A 25,729-nucleotide genomic window follows, 5' to 3' on the forward strand; every position below is an offset into this window, starting at 1 on the left:
CGTCAGAAATTCTGTTCTGTTCTGCTCAGCACAGAGCGTGCTAACACTAAACGAGGCCTTATTATGATGTTCAGCATGGCGCTGTTTTTGTAAACAAGGCAAATCAAGTCAAACCGATTTCACCGTTGCCTCTAAATGGACTGTGTCTCTTAACTGGGCATTAGTGTAATTCAATCCGCCGTCTAATTCCCTACTTACCGTTCGTCGTGATGAAAGTTCATCGATTCATTACTTGTGCTTTGAGTCTTTGTCATTTTTATTGACCTGCTTTTTAAAGGCCATAATTGATAACCGCTTTTTCCTGTGCCAGATAACCATGAAATCAAAACAGACCGTATAAACCCGTACTAATGTACAACCTCTGTCCCCAGGAGGACTGTGACCCTCCCATCCACGAGAGCTTGTGCATCGAGAACACCCTGTGGGCCAGCACTGTGGTGGCATCTGGTAAGCAAAAGTCTTTTCCAGCACCAAATCTCTTTCATAGAAATTTAAGGAAAAACACAAGCCTCAGAGGTCTGAAATATTCATCACAGGTCAAATATCTTTTGAGTTTATTGTGTTGTAGAGGAGTGTGCCGTTGATACCGAGGCGGTCCGCCAGCATCACTCAAGACCCCCTTCGCTCTCCCGTTTGTTTGTCACTTGAGATCGCCAGACTCATCTGCTACTATTCAAACAATCTCATGAGCAGAGAAATATGAGGAGCCGTTAATGGGAAGCCAAAGTGTCTGGCTTTTTGCAGTCCTGTCCCAGCGGTGTCAATGAAACGTGTCCCCAAAGAACAGGTCCGAGATCGGTTTTTGCCGCTACGCTTTCTCCGACATCTCCTAGGGGTCTGTTGTTTAGAATCTGATCCCAGTCCAACAATAATAGCCGGACTATTCCTTCAAGCGGCCTGCGTTTGTGCCAGCGATCGGCCCTTCATTGATCTGTGGTTGCCCCTGTCTTGGTTCTCCAGGGGTTTTTAGAGGTTCTTCTTATTCCCCACCATGGTGTGACCTTCAGCCGGAGAAAGTCCTTCCATATCTCCCCACAAAACACAGTCTGGTGACGTCATCCCATCCAACCGAGCAGACCCAACACAAAACACCATGGGGCGAGTAACCGATATGCCCTGTAGTCCTGGCCCATTAAAGACCCCCTTGAGAGCAGCCTAGGTTTCGTTGATTTCCAAACACGAAACGATATGTCGAGCTTAAAGAAATCAAGAAATATTGAAGCACGTTTTATGTTGTGTTACTGTGTTTAAACAAAAGTTGGACTTCGCCCCTTCCTCGTTTAGCGGTGAGGCTGCATACTCCATCAGTAATTAGTTTACTTTAATGAATCAGTCCATTACCAAAGCAGCACCATTGATCTGACTATAATAGGCCTCATTGTAATGGTTTATTTCTGGGTGTCCCACATATTGAATCATTTGTCTGAGTCTCAGCTGCATCCGTTAACTGGAAACACACTTTTTGAGCTAATTGTTCATTAGGCCGGCCAGAGACACACGGCCGGTTTATTTATCGTCGTCCATTTGCAATCAGTCATCTCATTTGTCTTTTTTTTTTTTTTTTTTCCTCCAGGTACTGTCATAGGTGTGGTCATATATACGGGAAAGAAATGAGAAGCGTGATGAACACATCGCAGTCCAAAAACAAGGTGGGTTTCTTTATTGATGTGTGTGCTTATAAATTAAATACTTGGTTTGTTTAATTAGTTTTCCTCCCAAAGGACAATTGTTTGAAAAAAAACAACAAAAAACACTCAATTTATGAGCTGTGATATCTACAGCTGTATTGTAAATACACTAGACATTGCCCAGAGACTGTTTTTCCCTTTAACCTTTCAATATAGACTTGAAACGAACCGAATAAAAATAGCGAACCGTTGAGGTGGATTTCAGCCCTGATCTTAGTGACGAATTTGGACCTGTCGATGTGAAAGGACAACCCCAGAGAGATTAATCTAGAGGGAAATTAACCAACCAAGGGCTTGCGTGACATTTGTGGCAGAGCCTTAATCCTGCAGAATTCCCCTTAATGATTAGATACAGTGGACGTCAATGCTGTAAAAGTAAACTTAAAAACGTCAAATCCCATTACACTCATTACCCCTCCCTTAACTGACCCCTGCTGTCTTTGGATTTTTTTTTCTTTTTTTTTCTTTTTAACTTATCCACATGGTTCAGAGCTCTGACACTGTTCTTCACTTATGTGCACTACTGTTCAAAAATGTGGGGTCTGTAAGATTTTGTAATGTTTTTTTATGTTCAACAAGGCTGCATTTATCGGATAAAAAATACAGTAAAACTGTGATTTTTGTGAAACATTATTTCAATTTAAATAGTTTGCTGTCCTAATATATTTTGAAATGTGATTTATTCCTGTGAGGACAAAGCACATTTTTCAGAAGCCATTACTCCAGTGTCAAATATCACATTATTCTCCAGTAATCATTTAAACATGCTGATTTGGTGATCAAGAAACAGAATATTATGAATGTCCACAACATTTCTGATGATGGATATTGTTTGCGCAAGATAGATTGTAATTTTATTTTTTCCTATTGGATTCATTGATGAATAAAATTATAGAATTTTAAAAATGTATTTAATTTACTCTTCCTAAAAACAAATGTTGCTGAACCAAGTCTTTCAAACTTAAGCAAATTCATTTACTCAGCTGTTTCATGACATAACTGGTCGTAAAACTGTATGTTGTGGTGATTCTTGCTTACGAGGTGCATACTGTTAAACCTTAATGTCTTAAATTAGATGTATTTTTGTAGATGATAAAATGCAAGGTCAGTTGTAATCTAATAGTAGGTTGTTTTTTTTTAATTATTTATTATTTTTTTCTTTTTTATGAAAGGTTAACATTAATTAATAATTCCAATTACCCTGACGTCTGGAATCTGTTTTTTTTTTTAAACACCAAAGGTAGATGGTAGAGGAAACCTGTATGAAAACAATCATTATTTTGGCAATATCATTAGGCTCCCTTTAGGATTTTCTGTTTGAAATATTTTAAGCAGCTGTTGATTTTGAAGTATCGGAGTAAATGTTATTAATTTGATTTAATCATTTAATTAAGTGCATTTAATTTTATCTAAAGTGTGTACATCATTTAATTAGCTAGCTATCGGCCCGTGTGCTTGATATCAGAATCACAAAAACCATCTGAGAAACCCATATTGGTTAACCACTATTCTTCATGTCATGAAGTGTTTCAGACCCTGTCATGGATGCTGCAAGATGTGTGTGATAGCAGCAGCTCTGGCGGAGCTCATAGCTCTACCATGTTCTGTGTGTGAGAGTGGAATTCAATATCTCAAGGAGATGATGTCAGAGGTGCCAATACAGGGAACGAGACGGGGTGGGAAAGTCGATACGACTCGGCGAAAGTCACTGAGAACGTTTTCGCCTCTTATAATCTGTTGTGACATTCCTTGCACAAAGCTCTAAGCTCTCGCTAGAAGCTGCTGACAGCACATAAGCTATCACTTTACACAGTGTGTGTGTGTGTGCCTGTCATTGTCGTAATATGGAGCGATATTCTCTTTGAGGATCGAAACCTTGGTGGTCTGAAGGATGTGACAAAGGGTTGAACGACCATCTTCACTGACCAGACGCTGCTCTGTACTTCAGGTGTTATATATATCACTGAAATTTAAATTAAATTAAATTTGTAATCATTTTTTTTTATTTAACTGAATATAATTTTATTTTAAATTTTATTTTTAATTTATTTTAGCTGCAATTATAGCTATTATAGCTGACAAAATAAGATGCTTGCATATTTTTAATGTTCATGGAGGAGAGTGGCAAGAGGAAAATATTGCAAGTCAGGGTTTCACTTTATTTTGATGGTCCCTTATGAACATTCTGTTGACAATAAGTAAATTTACACCAACATGTCAACTAACTTTCATTAAAGTGTTAATAGAGTAATAGTAGACTGGTAGGGTAAGGTTTAGAATAAGTTGACATGTTCTTGAAAAGTTACGTTAAGTTAGAATGTCTGTTAGTAGATCATCGCAATAAAGAGCTAGCATTTAATAATCAGACAGTTTTAAACTCTAGTGAAAGTTAATTGACGTGTAGCTGCAGTGTCCTTTACTGTCAATCAAGAGGGCACCATCAAAATAAACTGTTACCCAAGTCACATTCAAACTCTTACGTATGAGCAATAGCAAAGACTCTGACAAAATGTATTAACTTTTTAACAAGTTATGAAAAGCTGTATCAGTGTGACATTACAAACTGCTTACCAAATCAATTACAGTAATAAATGAAAAAAGTTATTGCTAGCCAGGGACAATGACCAATTATACAGTATACAGTGTTTTTCGTGTTTATAAACGTATTTACCCAAGAGCGCAGTGATTAGCCAAGCTGAATCAAATATTTGAAACATGTAATAAGCTGTGAAAATGATACAGTTTTTGAATATAAACGCTGTTTAAATGAGCTAATTTTAGCTGATAAGTTTGTTTGATAAAGTGAAGAAACTTCTCAAGACCTCTTCTGTGGTCCTGCACCGTGGATGGCATGTTCCATTTAGCTGTATTGCATATCCAGTTTCTGGAGCACTAGTATAATGCCATATTGTTGTAACAGCCTCTGTATACTTGATGGATTTCAACCAATGAATATTCATTATGCAGGCACAAAGTCGTCATCAAATTTCACACACAAAACATACAGGCAGTGAGGGCAGGTTGAATCATTCCTTTCACTTTAAACGAGGCCCGGATGAATAGAGTAAAATATGCACTCTCGATTCATTGATAGCATCTTCAGCTTGAGGTAATTGAGTCGCTTTTTCCTCTCGGGCTGAATGAATAACGGCTTCACCCGATCCCTGGCCAGCTTTGCAAAATTCAGCCTCCGCATTGTTTTGCCCCCATAAAGGGGGATTCCTCCCTTTCAGCTGGGGAACTGTGTCTTCTGTCTTAATTTTTCTTCATTTTAATCCTTCCATTCCCCCCTTTTTCCTCACTAGCTGAAGCATGAAGCTCGTAGTGGGGCAGCAGGCCATCGTAGGGGTTTTAAACTACAGCTGATAAATCAGACAGCAGCTCTTCTCTCCCAGTGTCTCCCAGTTTACTCAGTCCTCCGGGGACTGGGGGCCGTAGCCAGTTGGGGGATTAATTTTGCTTGCATTTTTTTTTTTTTTGTTGTTTTTTTGTCTTTTCTGTTCAATTTGTCCATCCCCTCTCTCCCCCTCCCCCCGTCCCTTTCACGCAGATTCCTTTTCTCAGGGGACGGTGTTATGTGTTGCTGTTTTTATTAGCGCGCTGCCTAGATGAAAGACCTCAGTGTTTTCGCGCAGGCCGTGCTGTCGGCCCTCGCCAGAGGGAAACAAGAAAAACCTCTTTTTTGACATAATTTTCCCACATATTCCATTGGCTGAGGGGACATACTTGAGAGAAAAAGGGGAAAACTCCAGCTCTTTTGTCAGGAGCCGTTTCTATGAAGAGGCGTTCTGCTTTTATTTTTCCGGTTTTGCCTCCTGTGCTTTTCACAGAGAGACCACAACAGCAGTGGGCTTCTTGGTTAAATGCCTCTCATCTCTCCTCTCCTCCACATACACTATTAGCATGAGAAAGGTCTGCGGTCTGGAACAGGCCTGGGGGGCATTGATCAGTGCTGGCTTATGGGCAGGTTGTTTTATTTTTCATAAGAGTAACATTTCGGATCACTTCAGATGAGAGGAACCCTCAAGGTTCTTGTTCTCAGAGGGGATATCACATGCTTTGGATAAGAGCGCTTTAACCAAATACTCATTCATTTAGAGAGAGAGGAAAAAAAAAAAACAAGTTTCCCTGGGTCTATTCATTATTATATATTTCTGTATGTATTTACTATCCTTAAAATACTTAATATATAACTGACAATGCTAGTTCCACTCACTTATAACGCTGTGTGTTGTTTATAATAAAATGCTTAGATCTATAAATAAAAACTTAGATTACATTTTCATGTGCAATTATACATTAAATGAGGAAAAAAAAACCATTTTATACTCATAATAATGTAAAATCAGCCAATATTTATTAAAAAATACAGGTTGATTTACAGTGATAATGACCAGCTGAGTGTACATTCTGTTAATTGTTTACTAAAATGCAAGTTTAAACGCTTATTAAAGGATACCAAATTTTTTAATTTCAAAATTCTCATCTCTTTCTCTGCAGGTGGGACTGTTGGACCTGGAGTTAAACCGCCTAACAAAAGCTCTGTTCCTGGCTCAGGTGATTCTGTCTGTTGTTATGGTGGCTTTGCAGGGATTTCTTGGTCCCTGGTTCCGAAACCTGTTCCGCTTCGTGGTTTTATTTTCATACATCATCCCCATCAGGTATATTTATATTATCATCACAATAATGTAAAAATATTACAGCAAAATCTTCAGCTGTGGGAAATGAGAAGAACAAACGTGTTTTATCAGGACATTTATATATGTGTGTGTGTAGTCTAAGAGTGAACCTGGACATGGGGAAGTCGGCGTATGGCTGGATGATTATGAAGGATGAGAATATTCCAGGTACTGTGGTTCGGACAAGCACCATCCCAGAAGAACTTGGCCGGCTGGTCTACCTGCTCACAGACAAGACAGGTACTTTTAATTATTTTATTTTATTTATTTCAAATTTTTATTTTATTAGAATTTTTGCTATACTCTGCTATACGCTTTATATGTTTTTTTTCTTTGTGTCGAAACCATTCTGCTCATCCAAAAGCTTTATAATAACTATTGATTTCTCTCCTGATCTTAATCTTTGTTTGCTGTTTTTCCAGGCACTCTGACCCAGAACGAAATGGTCTTCAAGCGCCTCCATCTCGGCACTGTGTCATATGGGACTGACACTATGGATGAGATCCAGAGTCACATCATCCAGTCCTACGCTCAGGTGTGATTGACATCTGTCACCTTATACATCACCATTAAGACAATCGCTTTCCCTATAGAGACAACTTAAAGAGTTTCACATCCTTCCTTTGGGCTGTGTGTGTGAGTGTGCACATTTTGTGCCAACAGTTGGGTGACAGTGTTAAAGCCACAGCGGCAATTGATTTTCATGCTTCATGGTCCTTCATTACTGTGATGATGGAGCGCTAGGCAGGTTTGAAATGTACCCATGATATGAGCGATCATAGCCTTATTATATCCCCCCTCAGGACGTGTCAGAGTCCGTGTCCAACAACTTGTGTGAAATTGAGTTTGACAGGAATCAATAAACATAATGTAATTTACAGCTTAACATGCTTTGGTGTGCACGAGGCAGTTATAGCTCCGATTCTCTCTGGAGTGTTATGAGTAAAAAGAAATTATTATTAAAAACAGCTGTTGTTTTGTCGAGGGCAAACCCCATCGTTTTTTTTGAGTCGGGGTGAGTCTACAGACATTTCTTGCCTGTCCAACTGGGATTTTGAACTCTAATTGTGTTTTAAAAAGGTCAAAATTTGATATTCATATGTAGACGGTGTGATTCAGTTTAAAGCCTTCAGTTCACAAGTTGTTTTCTGCTTCTAAATAGCATTCTTAGCTTTCCATAAAATTGTACAGCAAAGGTGAAGTCAGACATTTTTGTGGCACTAAATGAAAATGAAAAAGGTGAGAAAATTTAATTTAGTTTGCATTTTGTGACTCCTTAAAAGTGTTGTGGTTTAAAATCATAGCTTTTCTATTAATTGAACCTAAAATACCCTGTATGCAGTTTTTGTAGTAATGAGCTTTAGTTAGGTGAAAAAATTCAGAGAGGAGCAGAACCTTTGAACAGTATTGAACTGTATCGTTAACGTAGTCGTATATTTGTATATTTTTATTTATTTTTTTGGCAAATTCTGATTATTTAGTCACTTTTGATTTAAACTGAAAATTGACTTATTTCCTACACAGTGCTATTTAATTTATTTTTGAGTTCTTCTCTTTCTTGCGTTTTTTATATATATATATATGTTTATATTTAGTATAGTATTAGTATTAAAATTCTTGATAATGCCAAAGACCTTATAATTAAATTCTATAAGTGAATTTAGACATCACAGCATTTGTAATGTACATTATAAAAATATATTCATTTTGAGATTTTCTAAAGATTATAGTTAATTAAATGTTAAATGTTTTTTAAAGATTAAGTCAGTGTTAGATGACAGCAAATATAATATAATTGTAATAATTAAGAGGCATTAATTAATAAGGTGCATCTGACAGTGCATTTATCTCATCACGCTTCTACTGTATTTTTATATATTCATATTCAAATTGCCAAATCAGGAAGCTAATATACTTTAATTTAATAGAGTGAGCCAGCAGTGGGGTGTTTTTATGTACCTTCATCTGAAGGCTGTGTGCAGGTTGTCATCTCTTCCCCTCAGCAAAGCTCTGAGGAAAGAGGAGTTCATCAAGAGAAATCTCCTGCTCCAGTGGAGCACAGCAACCCCTGTCAAATGCGCGCGCACACACACACACACACACACACACACACACACACACACACAAGAAGGCTCACAGTGGTGCTTATGTAAATTGATAAGTTTCAGAGTCAGGGTGGGATTCCGATGTCGTTGTGTGGGGAGACACTAATAAAATCTTCACGCTTTATTTTGCCCAGTGTGTCCTGACACTGAGAGAGCACAGGAAGATGAGTTATCAACATAGACTTCCTGGCCAGGCCCCCGTTCTTATACTACACGTGAGGTTATCAGATTCTTGAAATGTGTTGCACTGAACACTTTCTTGAAACAAATATTTCTTGCTGTTAGGGTGACTTAAATTGTCACAAAAAATTATGTTCTTGTTCTGAATTAAAGAAGTCTTATGCAAATGTTAAGCAGCACAACTCTTTTCAACACTGCTACCAATAAGAAATGTTTCTTGAGCACCAAATGATTTTTAAAGAATCATGTGGCCCTGGAGACTGTAGGACTGACTGCTAAAATTTCTATGTTGCCATCACGGAAATAAATACCATCTAAAATGCAATGAAAAGCAAAAGCTGTTAATTTCAGTTATAATAATGTTTAATATTAGTGTATTTTGATGAAAGTAATTCAGTCTTGGCAAGCGAATAATGTTATTTATGAAGCTAAAGAGCACTCTTATTATTTCAACGTTGTGTCTCTCCAGGTGAGCTCGGCGCAGACGAATGGCAATAGTGCGAGTTCAACACCCTCTCGTAAACCACAACCGCCCGCACCGAAGGTCCGGAAGAGCGTGAGTAGCCGGATCCACGAAGCCGTAAAAGCCATCGCCCTCTGCCACAACGTTACACCGGTGTACGAATCCCGCATTAATGGTGCCAGCGCCGAGCCAGAGAGCACAGAGGCCGACCAGGACTTCAGCGACGACAACCGCACGTACCAGGCCTCCAGTCCTGATGAGGTAATGATGGGGCGTTCTGTAAGAAATCTTATTTATGCTCACACTTTAGACATTCTACTAACTATAAAAACTTTGTAATTACATGTCAACTTAATCTCATTCATTTGCAATAGTCTACCAACTAATAACCTAATAGTCTACCAACTCTCAGAGTAGACTATTAGGGTAGGTTTAGGGTAAGTAGAATAAATTGACATGTATTGTTCCTCATAGTCTGCATATTGTGTGCTGTGGACCCATCAAAATAAAAAGTGTTAGTAAATATTAAGCAAACAGTCTACTGATACTCTAATGACTGCTAGTTGACTTGTATTTGCAAAGTTACAGTTAGTAGAATATCGAAATAACATGTCACCTTATTTAAGTCATTTATTTATTTGCTAAATCAAAATTAAGAGATTATTCATATTAATATTTTGTAATCCTTATAATAATCCTGTTTCATTTTCGTCATTTTCTGCTTGAGCGGTTCCAGCTAGAAAAAAAAAAACAGGATAGTTTTTTTTTTCCTATTTATTTTATTTAGAAATCAGATAGATTGCATTGACACTGGTCTCCTCATTCCTCTAACAGTGTAATCCTATATATCGCTGCTTTAGTATTTATGACTCCCCCACTTTAGCCTTGAATTTACTGCCTTATTGGATGGTAATATAGACTCTGTGTTAGTAGAGAAATCTGAGAGGGCTCAATAAATATCAGAAGCAGAGGGGGCAGGGGTAGGTCACACACCAGGAAGGACTCGGTCATCATTTGTGTTGAGAGATCGTAGATATTTATAGATCCGTTGTAGAGCAACAATATTTTGAATGAGTTGTTGGTAAGAAAAGCACTAAATAAATGGCAGAAAAGGCATTGAGGCCAAACATATGTCACAAAGGCAGCAGTCTTCAAATAGATGGAGGGAAACGTCAAGCTCATTATAGTTTAAATATATTTTTTAACAGGGAAAATGAAGAGTTGTTTGAGGCTCGACTTGGAGGTGTAATTCACCCAGAAATTACATTTCTATCATAGATTACTCACGATCTTCCAAGCCTGTAGAAACTTTCTTTCTTCTGTGATGCAGAAGTTTAGCACAGTGTTTGCATTTCGTTTTCACACAATGAAATACTTCCTTGATAACAGAAGTCCTAACAGTAATCTATTTGTAAACCAAGGTTGAAAAAAGTACAACCTATCGAGTGAATGTATGTCTATCCCTCACAGCCTAATTTTCATTAGCATATGACATTTTTACATTGCTTTTTTTTTGTCATGTTTGGAGCCTCACGGTTTGTGGAGCATTTTTTTTGTCTACGGCGTTGTCTATGGAAGAAAGAAAACTATTTCCGTTTGAAAAAACACGGTTAAATAAGTAAAAGATGACAAAATCTGTATGCTTAGGTGAACTAACCCTTTAAGCGTTCGATAATTCTGTACAATGTTTGCTGTTCCCTTGCAGGATCTAATGAAGATGAACTAATGAAGGGCAGTCGTTTTCAAAGCATTGATTGTTTTCAAGAAAACGCGCAAGTCATTATATAAATTGAAAATATTCTGGTGCCCTTTCATTTTTCCCTTATACAGACCCCGCATCTTTTTCTTCAAGACCTTCTGTAGACGTAGATATCTTTTGAGAGTGATAAAAGGAAAAAGAAATCTGTCCATCTCCCTCTTTAGTGGAATTGCCTGTCCTCTCTTCTCCCTTGATGTGTCTACTTATTTATTTTCTTTAATGCCCAGGTCTTATCTCTCCAACGTCTTCACTCCGGGATTGATCAATATTTAATTTTCTCTGAGAGACTAGCGGTTAACACTAGTCTTTCTCTACGTGTCACTCTCATCAGCGCCTGTGTCTATGTGTGCTCGCTCAAAGACCTCCAGCCTTTTCAGCCTTTAATATGACAGGCGCATAGCGATAATATTCCTAAAGAGAGCCAAGTTCAGGGATTGAATATCCCAGATGCCTTTCCGGACACTTACTTTAAGTCATTTGTGACCTTTGACCCCACAGTGTCAGGGGTCAGAGGTTTATCATGACCTTTAATGATCAGACATTCTCATGAGCTAGACCGTTTGTTATGTCCGATAATGAAGTTTTACTTATGGAGGGTAATAGAAGTTCACTGATGGTTTTATTAGTGGTTTTGGCTTATTCAGATGAGACGACAGTGTTCAGTGACTGTTGACCTTTGCTTCTTCTAGGAAAAATATAGTATTGACCTCTAACCTTTAGCCTATTAAATAGAAGTTGTCACAAAAGATGGGCTACTCGTACAAGAGAGTTATGGCATGTTCAATTCTTTTAGAATGAGTTTTTTTGTTAGAACGACGTTAAAACGGATGCAATCTTAGTCTGGTTTTGATTAGAGTGATCCAGTCAAATATGTCAAAGTAATTATTTTTTTCATTTAAAATCTGTGATTGGGAAATAAAATTTGTAATAAAACAAAAAAACTATAATTAAATTTATTAATTAATAAAAGTGTTTAATAATTTCTTTAATCAGTCAATTTATAAATTTTTTGTTCTAAAATATTGAATTTGTAAAAAAAATAATAATAATAAAAAAATACATAAAATAAAAAAAAATCTTTGCAAGTGCAATGTCTAGAAAGCTTCTTTTTTTTAAAGCCTGTAATCAGAACTACTGGGAAAGTCATGAAAAGTCATTGCTCAAAAAAACTAAAATAATATACTGTTATAATAACAGCAACTAAAAGATAGAATTCAGATAAACTTCTCTCAGCATATTCCTGGAAGAAACTGCTCTGTCAGATAAACCCATCTCCACTTTGCCTACTTTATGACGTCGTATCATATTTCCTGTCACATCTGGTCTCTTTATTAAATAACAGCCACGTCTTCATGTGGTCGTAGGTCACATGGTGCGGTTTCAATCCTCTCCACTTCTTGAAGGCGCAGTGATCTTGGTTTATGATTACAGCTTTTCTTCCTGTACTGCTGAAATGATTGATAGAGTGTATTAAAGGCTCTCCCCTGTGTCGTAAAACAGTTCCCTGCTCCTCTCCTGAAGGCATTTCCCCACCACCTGAGTTACTTGTGTGCGCGTGTGTGTGCGCGCACGCTCTTAAGGGCATCATTTAGCACTGTCAGGTTGATAGAAGACTGGCTAATTAGTCATATCACATTGAAATGCCATAAACAAGAGTTCTAGCTGTGTTCTGATGTGTGTAAGAGCAAAGAAAGCAGTTGTAATCAAAGAGCTGTGGAGTAATTTAAAGACATAATTTGCAGAGACGTTTATGATCTTTCAGTCTTGAGATAAACAGTGCATGCAATGGGGTCAAGAAGTCTGAGACAGAACTGAACAAGATTTTATAGAATTTATTACAATCTTGTCTACTTCCATGCAGTATTTTTATACATTTATTTATCAGCATAACTCTATATTGTCAGCATATTTCAACTAGAGTTGAATATTTCAGTATCTGTTTTGGTTTTTTCAGAATGATCCAAACAGAATCTTGTTTTCCAGTAGACACACGACTTCTCTTTACAGGGATTCACATGATCAGTGACTCAAATCGGATTTTCATAAACTTCATTAGTGACTAAGACCTAGTGTTTTTTTGTTTTTTTTAGATAGACAATTTTTAAGTAGAAATGTAAAAGTCACCTTTTTTTTAATCTTTTATTTTGTTTTATTTTATATCAGTGTACTTCTGTCATGTCTATGCGTTTATGTAATATCTGTACATACTTTGTAATACATTTCTGGGTGTGTTTATTTTTTAGTTTTTTTATCTAACCATCAACCAAACTATAAATATACTCCACTCTATAAAGAATGTTTGATCATTGAAAGCGATAAGTGGCATGTAAATGGTCATAAAAACAGACATCTCTTACAACAAGATATTCTTTCACATGTTGTGTAGGTGGCTCTGGTGCGCTGGACTGAGAGCGTGGGTTTGACTCTGGTCAACAGAGACCTGACGTCCCTCCAGCTGAAGACCCCTGCCGGACACATCTTGACCTATTACATCCTCCAGATCTTCCCCTTCACCTCGGAGAGCAAGCGCATGGGCATTATTGTCAGGGTGCGTGTCGCGTTACAAATGTGCGAGTGTGTTTGTCTGCGTTCAGAATTACATACGGTATTTCTCTCGTTTCAAACACTGTAAATACATCTGGTGAGGATATGAGTTTGGCAATGTGTACGTGTTTGAGCTTGTCTCCTTTGTAGAGTGTCTTTGTGTCCTTCAGCTATTGTTAAGTAAGCTATTAGTTACTTCAGGACTCTGTGTACTTGAGAGTTTGGTGTTGTGTTGTTTGTTTGTCTGTTACAGTACATGCATAAAAGTATTGTTGGCCAAAGCTTTTGACATGCGTTTGCGTGAGAGCTTAGGGAAGATCATCTCTGTTTGTCGTCTTATTTACTGATAACTTTAGGGCTCTATTTGCCATCTGTGTGGTTTTGTGCTCTACGGTTGGACATACTAATGAGTTAGACATGATTTGGATATGTTTTTAAGTGTTCTCTGTTGAATTGATTGCGTTTCAGGAGGAGGCTACGGGCGACATCACATTTTACATGAAAGGGGCTGATGTTGCTATGGCGAGCATTGTACAGTACAATGATTGGCTGGAGGAGGAGGTAAGAATGCATGAACCATTGTTGATGGGAAAATCGGCATTCTGCTTTTTTGTGTGGGTTGGTGAGCTTATGAATAAATCTAATTGTCTGTTTCTGTGACCCTTCTTTTGTTTTGATTTGTTTATTTGCATTTTTAATTGTTTTCGTATCTGAATTATAATCTGTCCTTTTAATAATCTGTGTGCGTGTGTGTGTGTGTGTGTGTGTGAACACAATGAAGACAATACAAATAAACTCACTACATTTTATATTTGTTCTCAAATGTATTTTATCCATTCAAATACAAAAACTAAAAGAATAGGACAAATGTCACCAGATTAAGAGTATCACAAATTTTGATGTAGTGTTGACTCGTGATAGTTTTTACATTTTTAATAAGATTTAAACAATATAACAGTTATGACATACATATTGTGATACATGTCAAATGTTATATACTTACAGTAATGTTTGGGGTCCAATAGGTTTTTAAGGAATTAATGCTTTTTATTTATCAATCAATCAATCAATCATTTTTATTTATATAGCGCTTTTAACAACACAGGTTGCATCATTTAGCAAGTATGCATTCAGTGGATCAAAGATGACAATAAAAAGTTGATATATAATATTTCTATTTCAATCAATTACTGTTCTTTTAAACTTTTTATTAACTAAAGAATCTTGATGATAAGAATAAAAGTCATACAAAGGCACAAAGTTTAGTAGATGAAATTTTGCAGTCTATAACGTTTGTGTTTTATGAGAAAGCCAAAACATTTTATAATGCTACAAAACATTTGTATTTGAAATAAATACTTTTGATAGTATTGATCAAAGAACCATTTAAAAGGAAAAAAAATATTAAGCATCACAGTTTAATATTGATAATGTTTTTTGAGCACCAAACCAACATAGATCATGTGACACTGAAGACTAGAGTAATGGCTCCTGGAAGATCAGATTTGCCATCACGGCAATGAATCACATTTTAAAATTAAAATTGTAATATATTTATTATATCATTATCATTATAAATATTATCATATTTTTTTATTTTTTTTTTTTAAATATGTATTGATGAGTATGATCAAACATCTGAACAGCAGTGCATAATATATACATACTACAATACTAAATGTTAAGTATAAACGAGTATTTGCGTAGTATGTGACGATTTATGGCAACAGACTTCCTCAGTAGGTACCGCCAGTGATTTTGTTATTGAATCCCTTGTAGGAGTGTCTTTATGAACAGATCCCTGTTGAATTAAGAATCAACGCATTTGATAAGGTAGCGCAAAGCATAACAAGCAGGTCGGCCTGTCCTAGCCCCTGTGATCAAGGACAATCTGCTCAGCACATCATCACACATGCATTTCTCGCTTTGATGATTACAATTGTATTGGCAATATGCAGTCGATGAGGGGCGGAGATGAGGCTTATTAATTAATGAATGACCTCAATAAAGGCGTATGACTGGGAACATCATGTCATAATCCTTATCGGTGCGCTTTGTGTGTGTATGTGAGACGCAGCTATAAGGACAGGTCAATAAGCAATCACTGCATCACTTTCGCCCGTTGGATTTTCATATCAAAATTAAACCGCTGTCCCACATCTTTTACTGTCTGCTCAACAATTCCCACAGGCACTGTTGTATTTTTCACGATTGATTCTTCCTGTGCGTGTGCGTGTTCGGATATCTGTATTTGCGTGACACTGTTTTGATGTTTCCTGTAAATACAATTGTGTTAAAAGCATTGTTTATATCTTTGTTCTCATGCTCTCTGTATACCAATTGAGTTCACAGAATACTAATACACAACCACCCACACGTCGTGGATGCAGCTGATGTAACTGTAGTTGTGTGTTGCATTATGTTGTCTCAGTGTGGGAACATGGCCAGAGAGGGACTGCGGACACTGGTGGTGGCTAAGAAATCACTGACTGAAGAGCAATACCAGGACTTTGAGGTATGATATACCAGTTCATATGTGGGGTAATATATAGTGATATAGTTTAAAATCATAAAAGCGTACCTTGACGATTCTCAACTTGGTGTGACGTTTGTACTCAAAACTAGGAACCATTATTTTTAAGCAAAAAGCCATTGTTAACAATAAGACCATTATGACCCTTGAACCCAAAACTTAATGCTAAAATTTTACTCCGTAAACACACATATCATCTATTTTTAGAAGGCACAGTCGATGGAAGAAATATGGTTATTTGTTTGCATGAAAATTGTGAGAGATAACAGCGAGTATTAAAGCACAATTTATCAACGTTAGATTAGATTATTAGATCACAAATTTCTTTTGTGGTTTTGAATTAATTTATTAGGTTTATCGTAGCAGTGACTATTTCACTCATTCGAAGACTTGTAATTTACTGAATAATCCAATTAAATGTGAACATGTTCAATTTATTGTCCCCAAAACCTGGGCCAAAGTTTACATGTTGCAATAACGGATGCATTTGGACAAGGCGGCTAGACGTCTGTCTGCATATAATAATAACCATAACAAACCCATGACTTGAGTAACAAGCTGAAGTAATCAAATCCCAAATTTGGTTTGCCAGTAACAGAGAGGAGGGGGTTGCTGTATTGTACATAAGAAGAACCCGTTATAATAGAGGAAAATGATGTAAGGTAATGTCAGCATTGCAATGCACTTATTGTATTTAAGCTGTTGTACAGTATTTGTTGATAGTATTTGGTATGAGGTCTTCCCACCTGGGACTGAATTACATTTTCAAACGTATTTGGAGTCCATCTGTTAAAGCATACTACTTTTTTGTCGTGATTCCCTTGTCTTTAAAAATGTTGACCTTTATTAGCTTTATTACTACTAGTTTTTGCTGTGTGTTGAGTGAGCCCTTAGTGTTTTATTAATAAGTGTACTTTACTTCTTCTTCTTTTTTTTTTTTTTTTTGCTAGTACAGAAAATGACTCAATCTGTGACTCAAAATCTGTAATACTATCCAACTCATGAATTGTGTAAATCATTGGACCCTTACTCTCTAAACTTGTTATTTTGAAGGAAAAATACAATCGTGGAAGTTCGGATGATGTCTCTGAAATCTAAACCATGCCTTCCCTAATTCTTTGTACAATAGTGTAATTTGTAATAAACAACATTTTTTTTACATTTTCATTTAATACACAGTAAGAAAAATGTCTTTTGGTAAACTTTAACGATTACGTTGATGTTACAAATTATAGAGTTTGGAATTGGTTCATTTAAACGGTCAGTTTGAATTGATTTCTAGAAACCAAACAAATTACCCTCATTTTTGCTACTGCAGCAAGGCCGGTTTAAAATCTTCATAGTTTAGCACCCATTTTATCCTTTTCTGTCTGTTCAGAGTCGGTATAATCAGGCGAAGTTGAGTATCCATGATCGCGCTCTGAAGGTGGCGGCGGTGGTGGAGAGTCTGGAGAGAGAGATGGAGCTTCTGTGTCTCACTGGAGTAGAAGATCAGCTACAGGCCGATGTCCGGCCCACTCTAGAGCTCCTCCGCAATGCAGGGATCAAGGTACACGCGCAATATGAAACCCTGGACCACAAAACCTGTTTTAAGTTGCTGGTGTATATTTAAAGCAATAGCCAAAATCACATTATATGGGTCTAAATTATTGATATTTATTTTTAATGCTAAAATCATTAGGAAATTAGGTAAAGATCATGCTCCATGAAGATATTTTGTACATTTTCTACCGTTGATATATAAACTTTATTTTTGATTAGTAATATGCATTGCTAAGAACTTCATTTTTGGACAAATTTAAAGGCAATTTTCTCAGTATTTTCATAGTTGCATTTCAATAGTTGTTTCTCGGCCAATTATTGTCCTATCTTAACAAACCATAAGCAGAAAGCTTATTTATTTATTTAGTTTGTTTGCATAAACTTTTTGAGACACCTTTGACTAGTTTTGTGGTCCAGGATCTCACATGTGGCCAAAAATATGTGAACCCCCAAACACCATTGCAATATGAACTCGTGGGTTCTTCTTTATGTTTCAGATCTGGATGTTGACCGGGAGACAAGCTGGAAACTGCGACGTGCATCGCCAAAAGTTCCCACTTGGTTTCTAGAAATCAAGACATCCATGTTTTCAAGCCGGTAGGATCAGAACCACAGCTTATTTGGATTTTTAAGGGAAGTGAATTTAGTTTGAATGCTTTGTGGCAGGTGTCCAACAGAGGTGAGGCTCATCTGGAGCTGAACGCCTTCAGGAGAAAACACGACTGTGCACTGGTCATCTCAGGAGACTCTCTAGAGGTAAAAAAAAAACCCTCTGACGTTCCATATATATTTAACAAAGTCATGTATGAACAGGTTTTATTTTCTCACACTGATTATGTGTGGCCCATTAGGTCTGTCTGCGCTACTACGAGCATGAATTTGTGGAGCTGGCCTGTCAGTGCCCCGCTGTGGTTTGCTGTCGCTGCTCTCCCACGCAGAAAGCTCAGATCGTTCGATTGTTACAGCAGCATACAGACAACAGAACATGTGCCATCGGTCAGTCCTCTCCACTTCTCTCCTCAGTCTGTTGAGCTTTAAGTCCCATCATCCAGTAGCTGAGACAAAACCCACTTAAACTGAACTCTCTCCCAGCACATAAATCTTTGAGAGCGGTAAAGATGACTGTCTTCACAGTGTCTTCTCATGTTTTCCCGCTATCATCTTTCTTATCTCTGTGCTCAGGCGATGGAGGAAATGATGTCAGCATGATCCAAGCGGCAGACTGCGGTATCGGTATTGAAGGGAAGGTGAGGTGTTTCTCATTAACGTAAATTGTCTTTTCCTGTCACCTTTAATTCATTTTAATTAATTATAAAATGAATTATAAAAACTCTGTTTTATTTTTTTGTGTGTAATTCCCTTTACTCTAATTGTTGAAACTCTTGGTAGATTCTCACTACTGTAATAGAATGTTTTTATATTCATGTGTTTGTCTGAAATATCTGTATATAAATAAGTATATATTTGTGTGTATATGTAAATAAATATATATATAATACACACACACACACACACACACACACACAGACATATATATACATATATATAAAATAACCTTTCTCAGTTTTTTAAGCTAATGTTAGACATTCTGCTCATATGAATTTGTTGCAAATATACTTAAATGTCACAATGATGTCGACACTTTGTGGTCATAGAATTGCTTTGTTTTATTATTATTTTGAGCTAAAATGTGATCTGTTGGTGTTATTGGTAGTTTTGTGACATTTTTGTACATTCATAGTTTTTCACAAATAAAACATTGATTAGCACATTCATTAACTCTTTTAATCTAGCTTAAAGAAATAATGAAAAATAACAGTATAATATTTAGACTCTGTTGATAGAAGTGCATTATTCTGTCTTACCTATTGTTTCAGGAGGGAAAGCAGGCGTCTCTGGCAGCAGATTTCTCTATAACCCAGTTCAAACACATTGGCAGACTGCTGATGGTTCACGGCCGCAACAGCTACAAACGCTCAGCAGCTCTGGGCCAGTTTGTCATGCATCGTGGCATGATCATCTCCACCATGCAGGTAGCATACACAGAGTGTGAGGAGCCTCGTGTACATTTCCACTTCTGTAGTGATATAGTGACCAGAGTCATTACAGTAAATCTGTTTTCTCTCAACACACTTGCTGTGGAGCCTCTTGACTTAAAGTGTTAACATCTTGATTTAAATTTGTGTCTTTCTTCTCAGGCTGTTTTTTCTTCTATTTTCTACTTTGCGTCTGTTCCTCTGTACCAAGGTTTCCTTATGGTGGGGTAAGTAAAGCCTGGTTCACCCAAAAACATGTGAGCTGTCTACCTACCTCGTAATTTTGGACATCATAGGTGCCTTTGAACATGATGTCATGATTTCCTAACATGTCTATTTGTTTCTAGTTATGCCACAATCTACACCATGTTCCCTGTCTTTTCTCTGGTGTTGGACCAGGATGTAAAGCCTGAGATGGCTCTGCTTTATCCTGAACTCTATAAAGACCTCACAAAGGTAGCAATATAGCAGACCTTTTAATAGTAAGGATCAGAACTAACCAACAGCTTGAGTATCTGCATGATACACTTGATATAAGTTACTGGAATGAAGGCATGAGTTTATGTTTGCTGCATGCCAGTGATGCTGACTTTGGTTTTCCCTCCACTAGGGTCGTTCCCTGTCCTTTAAGACCTTCCTGATTTGGGTTTTGATAAGTGTATATCAAGGTAAATGGACGAACGATGATATTTATATTTTTGTATGACTGTAAACTGTAACTTACCCGTAATATCTCTTGGTGTGTCTTTGGGCATGGTAACTCTTGGTAACTTTATGACATTGAACCACATTCCACAATTTTTAACTTTAAAGGGAGGTTTAAAAACAAAACATATTTATTAGGGAATTGAATACTAATTACAATATTATAGAGCTGTGCTGATACAATTATAAATCAATTATCTTTCTCAGTTTTGCATCAATACAGGTTTCCCGTGTGAAGATTTTTAATTATTTATACATATTTAAACACACTTTTATACAATTCTTTTAATAAAAAAGCGTCTTTTTAATAAATATTTTCCCACAAAAATATTACGCAGCACATCAGCATTTATAATAACGAGACCACCAAATTAGTAATGGCTGCTTCATTAATTGTAATAATATTTACATTACTGTACATTACATTTTAGTAGTTTTCTCTGTATATTAAACTGCAGCAAATATCTTTTAAAAAGGCTTACACACATCTTTTAGAATTAGGTTGGAATCTCAGGAGGAGTGATGCACGAGTTACCATTGTGCCTTGGTTGATCCAGAGGGATTGTCTAAAGTAAAAATTTACTGAACAAACATAAGGGAAATGTAAACGTAAAAAAAAAAAGAAAGAAAATCCAATCCAATCTGAGATAACATGACATCTATAAACTAACCATAAACAGACGTTCTCTACAAATAAACTGTGAACGTTTCATCAAAGAAGTAAACATTGAAGCGAAATGTAACTTGTCTCCCGTGAATTCGGTGGAGCTCTTTTCATGAATGTGATTTTCGGACCATCGCCAGCTCTCACGCGCACACGGCTGCCTTATCCGCACTGTAAATCGATCCGGGCAGTGAGCAAGAGAGATCAGTGTCCCCGTCTGACAGCTCCTGCTTTTTAATTAAACCTTAATACAGAGAGACAAGAACAACAGGGAAATATGAGCAAAGATTTCATTTAGTCCAGAGAGTAACCCCGAGGAATGTTCGCTGTATGAAGAGAGGCAATTATGTGATCAGTTAGAGGCCATTAGGCTGGATTGCGCTGGCGTTTATGATTAAAATGAAAGCAGAGATGGTTACAGTAGGCTGAGGAGCCGAGCGAGCGTGGAGCCGAGCGAACAGAGGTCAGAGCTCAACTCGCTCATGTGTGAATGGGGATCAGGCTGTGAGCGAGGGTCAAGAAATCACCCAAGAAACTCCTTCTAGATGGACATCAGTAAACCTTATGGATTTGTCAGGTCTTGCGGTCTAAATGACCTCTCTAGCGTATCTGTTTTTTTGTTGCCAGTTGTTCCCCTGTTTAATTTGTTAGCTTCTAATGTGTCTCATGTATACTGATTATAACACTAAACTGACAGCTTTATCTCGGTTCTCGACGGTTCGTTTCAAATGTTTCCCCTGTTTGTCCACTAGGGGGCATCCTGATGTACGGGGCCCTGGTGCTGTTTGATCAGGAGTTTGTGCATGTGGTGGCAATCTCCTTCACAGCTCTGATCCTGACGGAGCTGCTGATGGTTGCACTGACGGTCCGCACCTGGCACTGGCTCATGGTCGTAGCTGAACTTATTAGTCTTGGCTGCTACCTCGCTTCCCTCGCCTTCCTAAACGAATACTTCGGTAAGAACAGACACAGGCCAGTTTTTTTATTTTATTTGTAATTTAATATATTTTTTTTACATTTACTTATTTATATATATTTATACCAGTGCTGACAAACATCCAAAATAAAAGTTTTGTTTACATAATACGTGTGTGTGTGTGTGTGTGTGTGTGTGTGTGTGTGTGTGTGTGTGTGTGTGTGTGTGTGTGTGTGTGTGTGTGTGTGTGTGTGTGTGTGTACTGTGAAAACTTACGTATATATAAATTCACATACAGCATATACTTTGAAAATATTTTCATGTATTAACGTGTCTATATTTTTATTCATAAAAGTTATATATAAATATGTAATATATGAGCATATTTTTCATACATTTTTATATTTATATAAAAATTATAGATATACACAGTACACAAACATAAATAATTTAAATACATTTTTTTGTTTGACAGCACTAAAACATTTTGTAGTTGTAGTATGAACTTTTTAAAATTAGTTTATTAATTGCCTGGCTCTACTTTTTTTTTTTATAATTTGTATTTTATCTGTCTGTCTGTCATTCTATGGTGATATCTATCACTGTTGTTTTTATCTGTTTACTATATAATAAATTGATAGAAAGAGAAATAACTGGAAACCAAAGGGTCACCCACACTTGAATGATGGACCCAATCCTGTCACTGTATACAAAGGAAAATTGAAAATATGATAGCTTTTTATTGTGTTTTTATTGGTGGTATCTATCTCTAGATATCTATCACTGTTGTTTTATCTGTTTACTATATAATAAATTAATTATATCATTATTTGATTTTGAATTGCCTATCTATATACCTATTTTATTGTTTTATTTCTCTCTCTCGACTGTTGTCTCCTTAAGCGTAAATAATAGTCCAGAATGAAAATGTCCTCTGTAACAGATGTTCTATAGGCTCTGGTTTCAAACCAAACACACATAGTTAGCTTAGACTGATGTACAATAACTATAACTGTTAAGCTCTTTCTTCTTCTTCTTCTTCTTCTTCTTCTTTCTCTCCATCTCTGTTTTGTGACTGTGCCTCAGGCATAGGTCGCGTGACCTTAGGAGCTTTCCTGGGTAGGTTTGTCTTTCCCTGTGTTCTCTCTGTTGTTTCACCAACTATCATTTCCTGTCTCCACAAACATGTCCGTTCTCCTCCCTCGGGTTTCAGTCTGGTGTGGTGTGGGCCCCTGGATGAGAAGGAGCCATTCAAATGTGCCCTAACCCTGTGATCACTCATTTTTCAGAACATTCCATCGGTGAAGTGCATCCCATCCACTTCATCCGCAGCCTGACAGAATTCTTTTTCATAACGTGTGAAAAGGCGCCTCGAAGATATAAACACTTTAACCCCAACGTTTTATTTTTTTTTTTCTTCAGATCTTTCGTTTATCACCACACGAGTGTTCTTGTGGAAGGTGTGCGTCATCACGCTGGTCAGCTGTTTGCCGCTCTACATCATCAAATATCTGAAGAGGAAATTCTCCCCGACGAGTTACTCCAAACTCTCCTCCTAAACTTTCCATATGGTCACATGTTATCAAAAGGCATGCCGATGCGTTTATAAGCACACGTGACTGCTGCATCAAACACTTTGAAACTCTTCTAATCCTTTTATTTTAATTCTGGAGGTTGGTTCGCCCAAAAATGAAAAAGCTATCATTTACTCACCATCATGTTGTTCTCAACCTTTATGGCTTAGTCTTTTTTGGGATACACGAAAGGAGAAGTTAGGCAGGATGTTCATGCTGCTCATCTTAACATCTGCTTTTATGTTGATCTTGAAGGAAAATCCTGTATGTTTGGAATGACTCAAGGGTGAGTAATTAATGACCAAACAATCATTTTTGGGTAAAACCATCCCAATCTACAAAGTGCTTTATGATGCTGTTTATGTGTGCTTCCTGAATGCTTTTTCAGTGACAAAATGGGATTTGTGTGTGTGTGTCTGCATGTGTGTATATATATATATATATATATATATATATATATATATATATACACACACGCACACAATATGAATGTTTCTGTGCTCATCATGTTTCTGCACTTAAAGATAATAGTGGGACAGAAGCACAAAATGGTGAGTAGTATTGAGTAGGCCTACTTGAAGTGCACAAAAAAGATAGAAAGAGAAATAACTGGAAACCAAAGGGTCACTCACACTTGAATGATGGACCCAATCCTGTCACTTTTTACTTACCGTAAATGTATATGAAGAAGAAGAAAAAAATCAGCATTACGTGTTTTTTTTATCAAATATGATAGCTTTTTATTGTTTTTTTATTTGTGATATGCAATGATGTAAATAATCTGATGACAACGTTTGAACTATGTGAACCTTTCATCATTAGTATTATCACACCCATCAGCACTTTCCCTTCTGGCACATTCTGTTTTATTAATGAGTGGGCGGGGCTTGATAAATACCTGCGGTTGTGATTGGAGTGTTCTGATTGCATGAGTGTATACTGAAGCTGAATTCGGACAGCTCTGGTTTCTTGTTGTGCTGTGGCTGCCGCTGCCATACGATCCTGCTGCAAAACTGTGTAAATGTAAACCAGAGCACAGCTTGTGTTATTACAGCGGGCACTATTTGTTCTGGGAACAACGGTCCTCTCAACCTGACATTCTAAATGACATTGTATACGACTTTTGACATTTGACAAATCAAACTTGATTGATGCATGATTTTTTTATTAAATCACTTATTACGCGACGCCATCGAAACAAGACATGAATGTAGTATTTTCTGTTGGATTGGTGTTATCAATGAATGAATTTAAGGTCGTAAAAACCGAAAACAAAATACTTGGGTGTTCTAGCTGCTTAGAAATACACTGGCATATATGCTTTTCTGAAATCAAATGCTATGGCACTCGCTCATCAGCAGTTATGTTTTTATAGACAATGGCGCTTCACAATCAGCAGTTTATTTTGGAGGGGTTTTTTTAAAGGACATTCAGAGGAAATGCTGCACTAGTTTTGTCCCTTCATGACTGTGCTGACGGTGTGAAGTTTGCTCAATAACGTGTAAGATCATCTTGCCTTATCTTTATAGACCAAGTCAGCTGGAATGAGTTTTATCATTCACTTTATTTTCTATATCGAAAGTGTGTGTTTACAATACTGAATGAGACGATGCCAAGCACACGTGTGCCGCACGCCTTCCCTTTCTGGTGGATTTCCTTTCTGCTTTGAAGACGTTGAGTTGTACTGTACTCAGGAAAACCACTATCTTCTTTGTTCTACTGTATATAAACCGTCAGTTAACCCTGTGACAGGCCTAACAACGATAGCTTATTTTAATTTGTTTGAGTGTTTTGCTTTTGTTTTTCTGGCATTTTTCTGTCGACTGAGAAATGTGATGTTTTTTTTGTTGTTGTTGTTACTGCTACTGCAGCCGCTGCTTCCGTTAGCGTATTTTCTCAATGTCATTAGCACAGTGGTTTCAGCGGTATAATTTAACAATTTTAATGATATCGATGTCTGATTAAAGAGCAATATGTTTCCAAATGGTCTGGTGGGTGTTTCCTGAGGTCTGAATGTTTTAGCGGTTTGCTAATATTTAATAATTGAATATCATATTGGTTGTAAACCAATAAATGTAAGAAATTGAAAAACGTAGCTAGTTTTGCTAATATCTAGTTGCTTGTCAAAAATTCATTTCATTTTATTAATCTCAACAATTCAGCTCTTTTTCTAAAAAATACTATAAGAATATTTTTTTCTCTTTATACATAGGAACTCTTATAATTAATTAAACCGACGTTTCGTTACAAGCTTGCATGCCCGTGTAAAGTTACGTATTAATGGTTAATTAATGTGTAAATTATGTATTGTGTATTTATTCTTTCATGCGTTTATTTATGC

At 36.9% G+C, this 25,729-nt stretch overlaps 1 protein-coding gene across 1 annotated transcript in view; it reads left to right on the plus strand.

Annotated features, from left to right (window-relative positions):
* atp9b (ATPase phospholipid transporting 9B) overlaps positions 1–25,371 on the plus strand; it is a 40,221-nt gene extending 14,850 nt beyond the window's left edge. The window contains 23 exon segments of the mRNA XM_043217756.1: positions 372–447; positions 1,574–1,609; positions 1,612–1,649; positions 6,189–6,349; positions 6,465–6,607; positions 6,790–6,902; positions 9,122–9,376; positions 13,261–13,422; positions 13,887–13,979; positions 15,850–15,933; positions 17,330–17,500; positions 17,991–18,005; positions 18,007–18,090; positions 18,160–18,249; positions 18,345–18,489; positions 18,676–18,740; positions 19,371–19,526; positions 19,692–19,756; positions 19,877–19,985; positions 20,140–20,197; positions 21,651–21,854; positions 22,901–22,933; positions 23,237–25,371. Coding sequence (XP_043073691.1) covers positions 372–447; positions 1,574–1,609; positions 1,612–1,649; positions 6,189–6,349; positions 6,465–6,607; positions 6,790–6,902; positions 9,122–9,376; positions 13,261–13,422; positions 13,887–13,979; positions 15,850–15,933; positions 17,330–17,500; positions 17,991–18,005; positions 18,007–18,090; positions 18,160–18,249; positions 18,345–18,489; positions 18,676–18,740; positions 19,371–19,526; positions 19,692–19,756; positions 19,877–19,985; positions 20,140–20,197; positions 21,651–21,854; positions 22,901–22,933; positions 23,237–23,373 — 2,493 coding nt within the window. The 3' untranslated portion in view covers positions 23,374–25,371.
* Positions 25,372–25,729: the final 358 nt, after the last annotated feature.

This window comes from Puntigrus tetrazona, chromosome 19 (genome assembly GCF_018831695.1).
Source record: "Puntigrus tetrazona isolate hp1 chromosome 19, ASM1883169v1, whole genome shotgun sequence".
NCBI classification, from domain to species: Eukaryota; Metazoa; Chordata; class Actinopteri; order Cypriniformes; family Cyprinidae; genus Puntigrus; species Puntigrus tetrazona.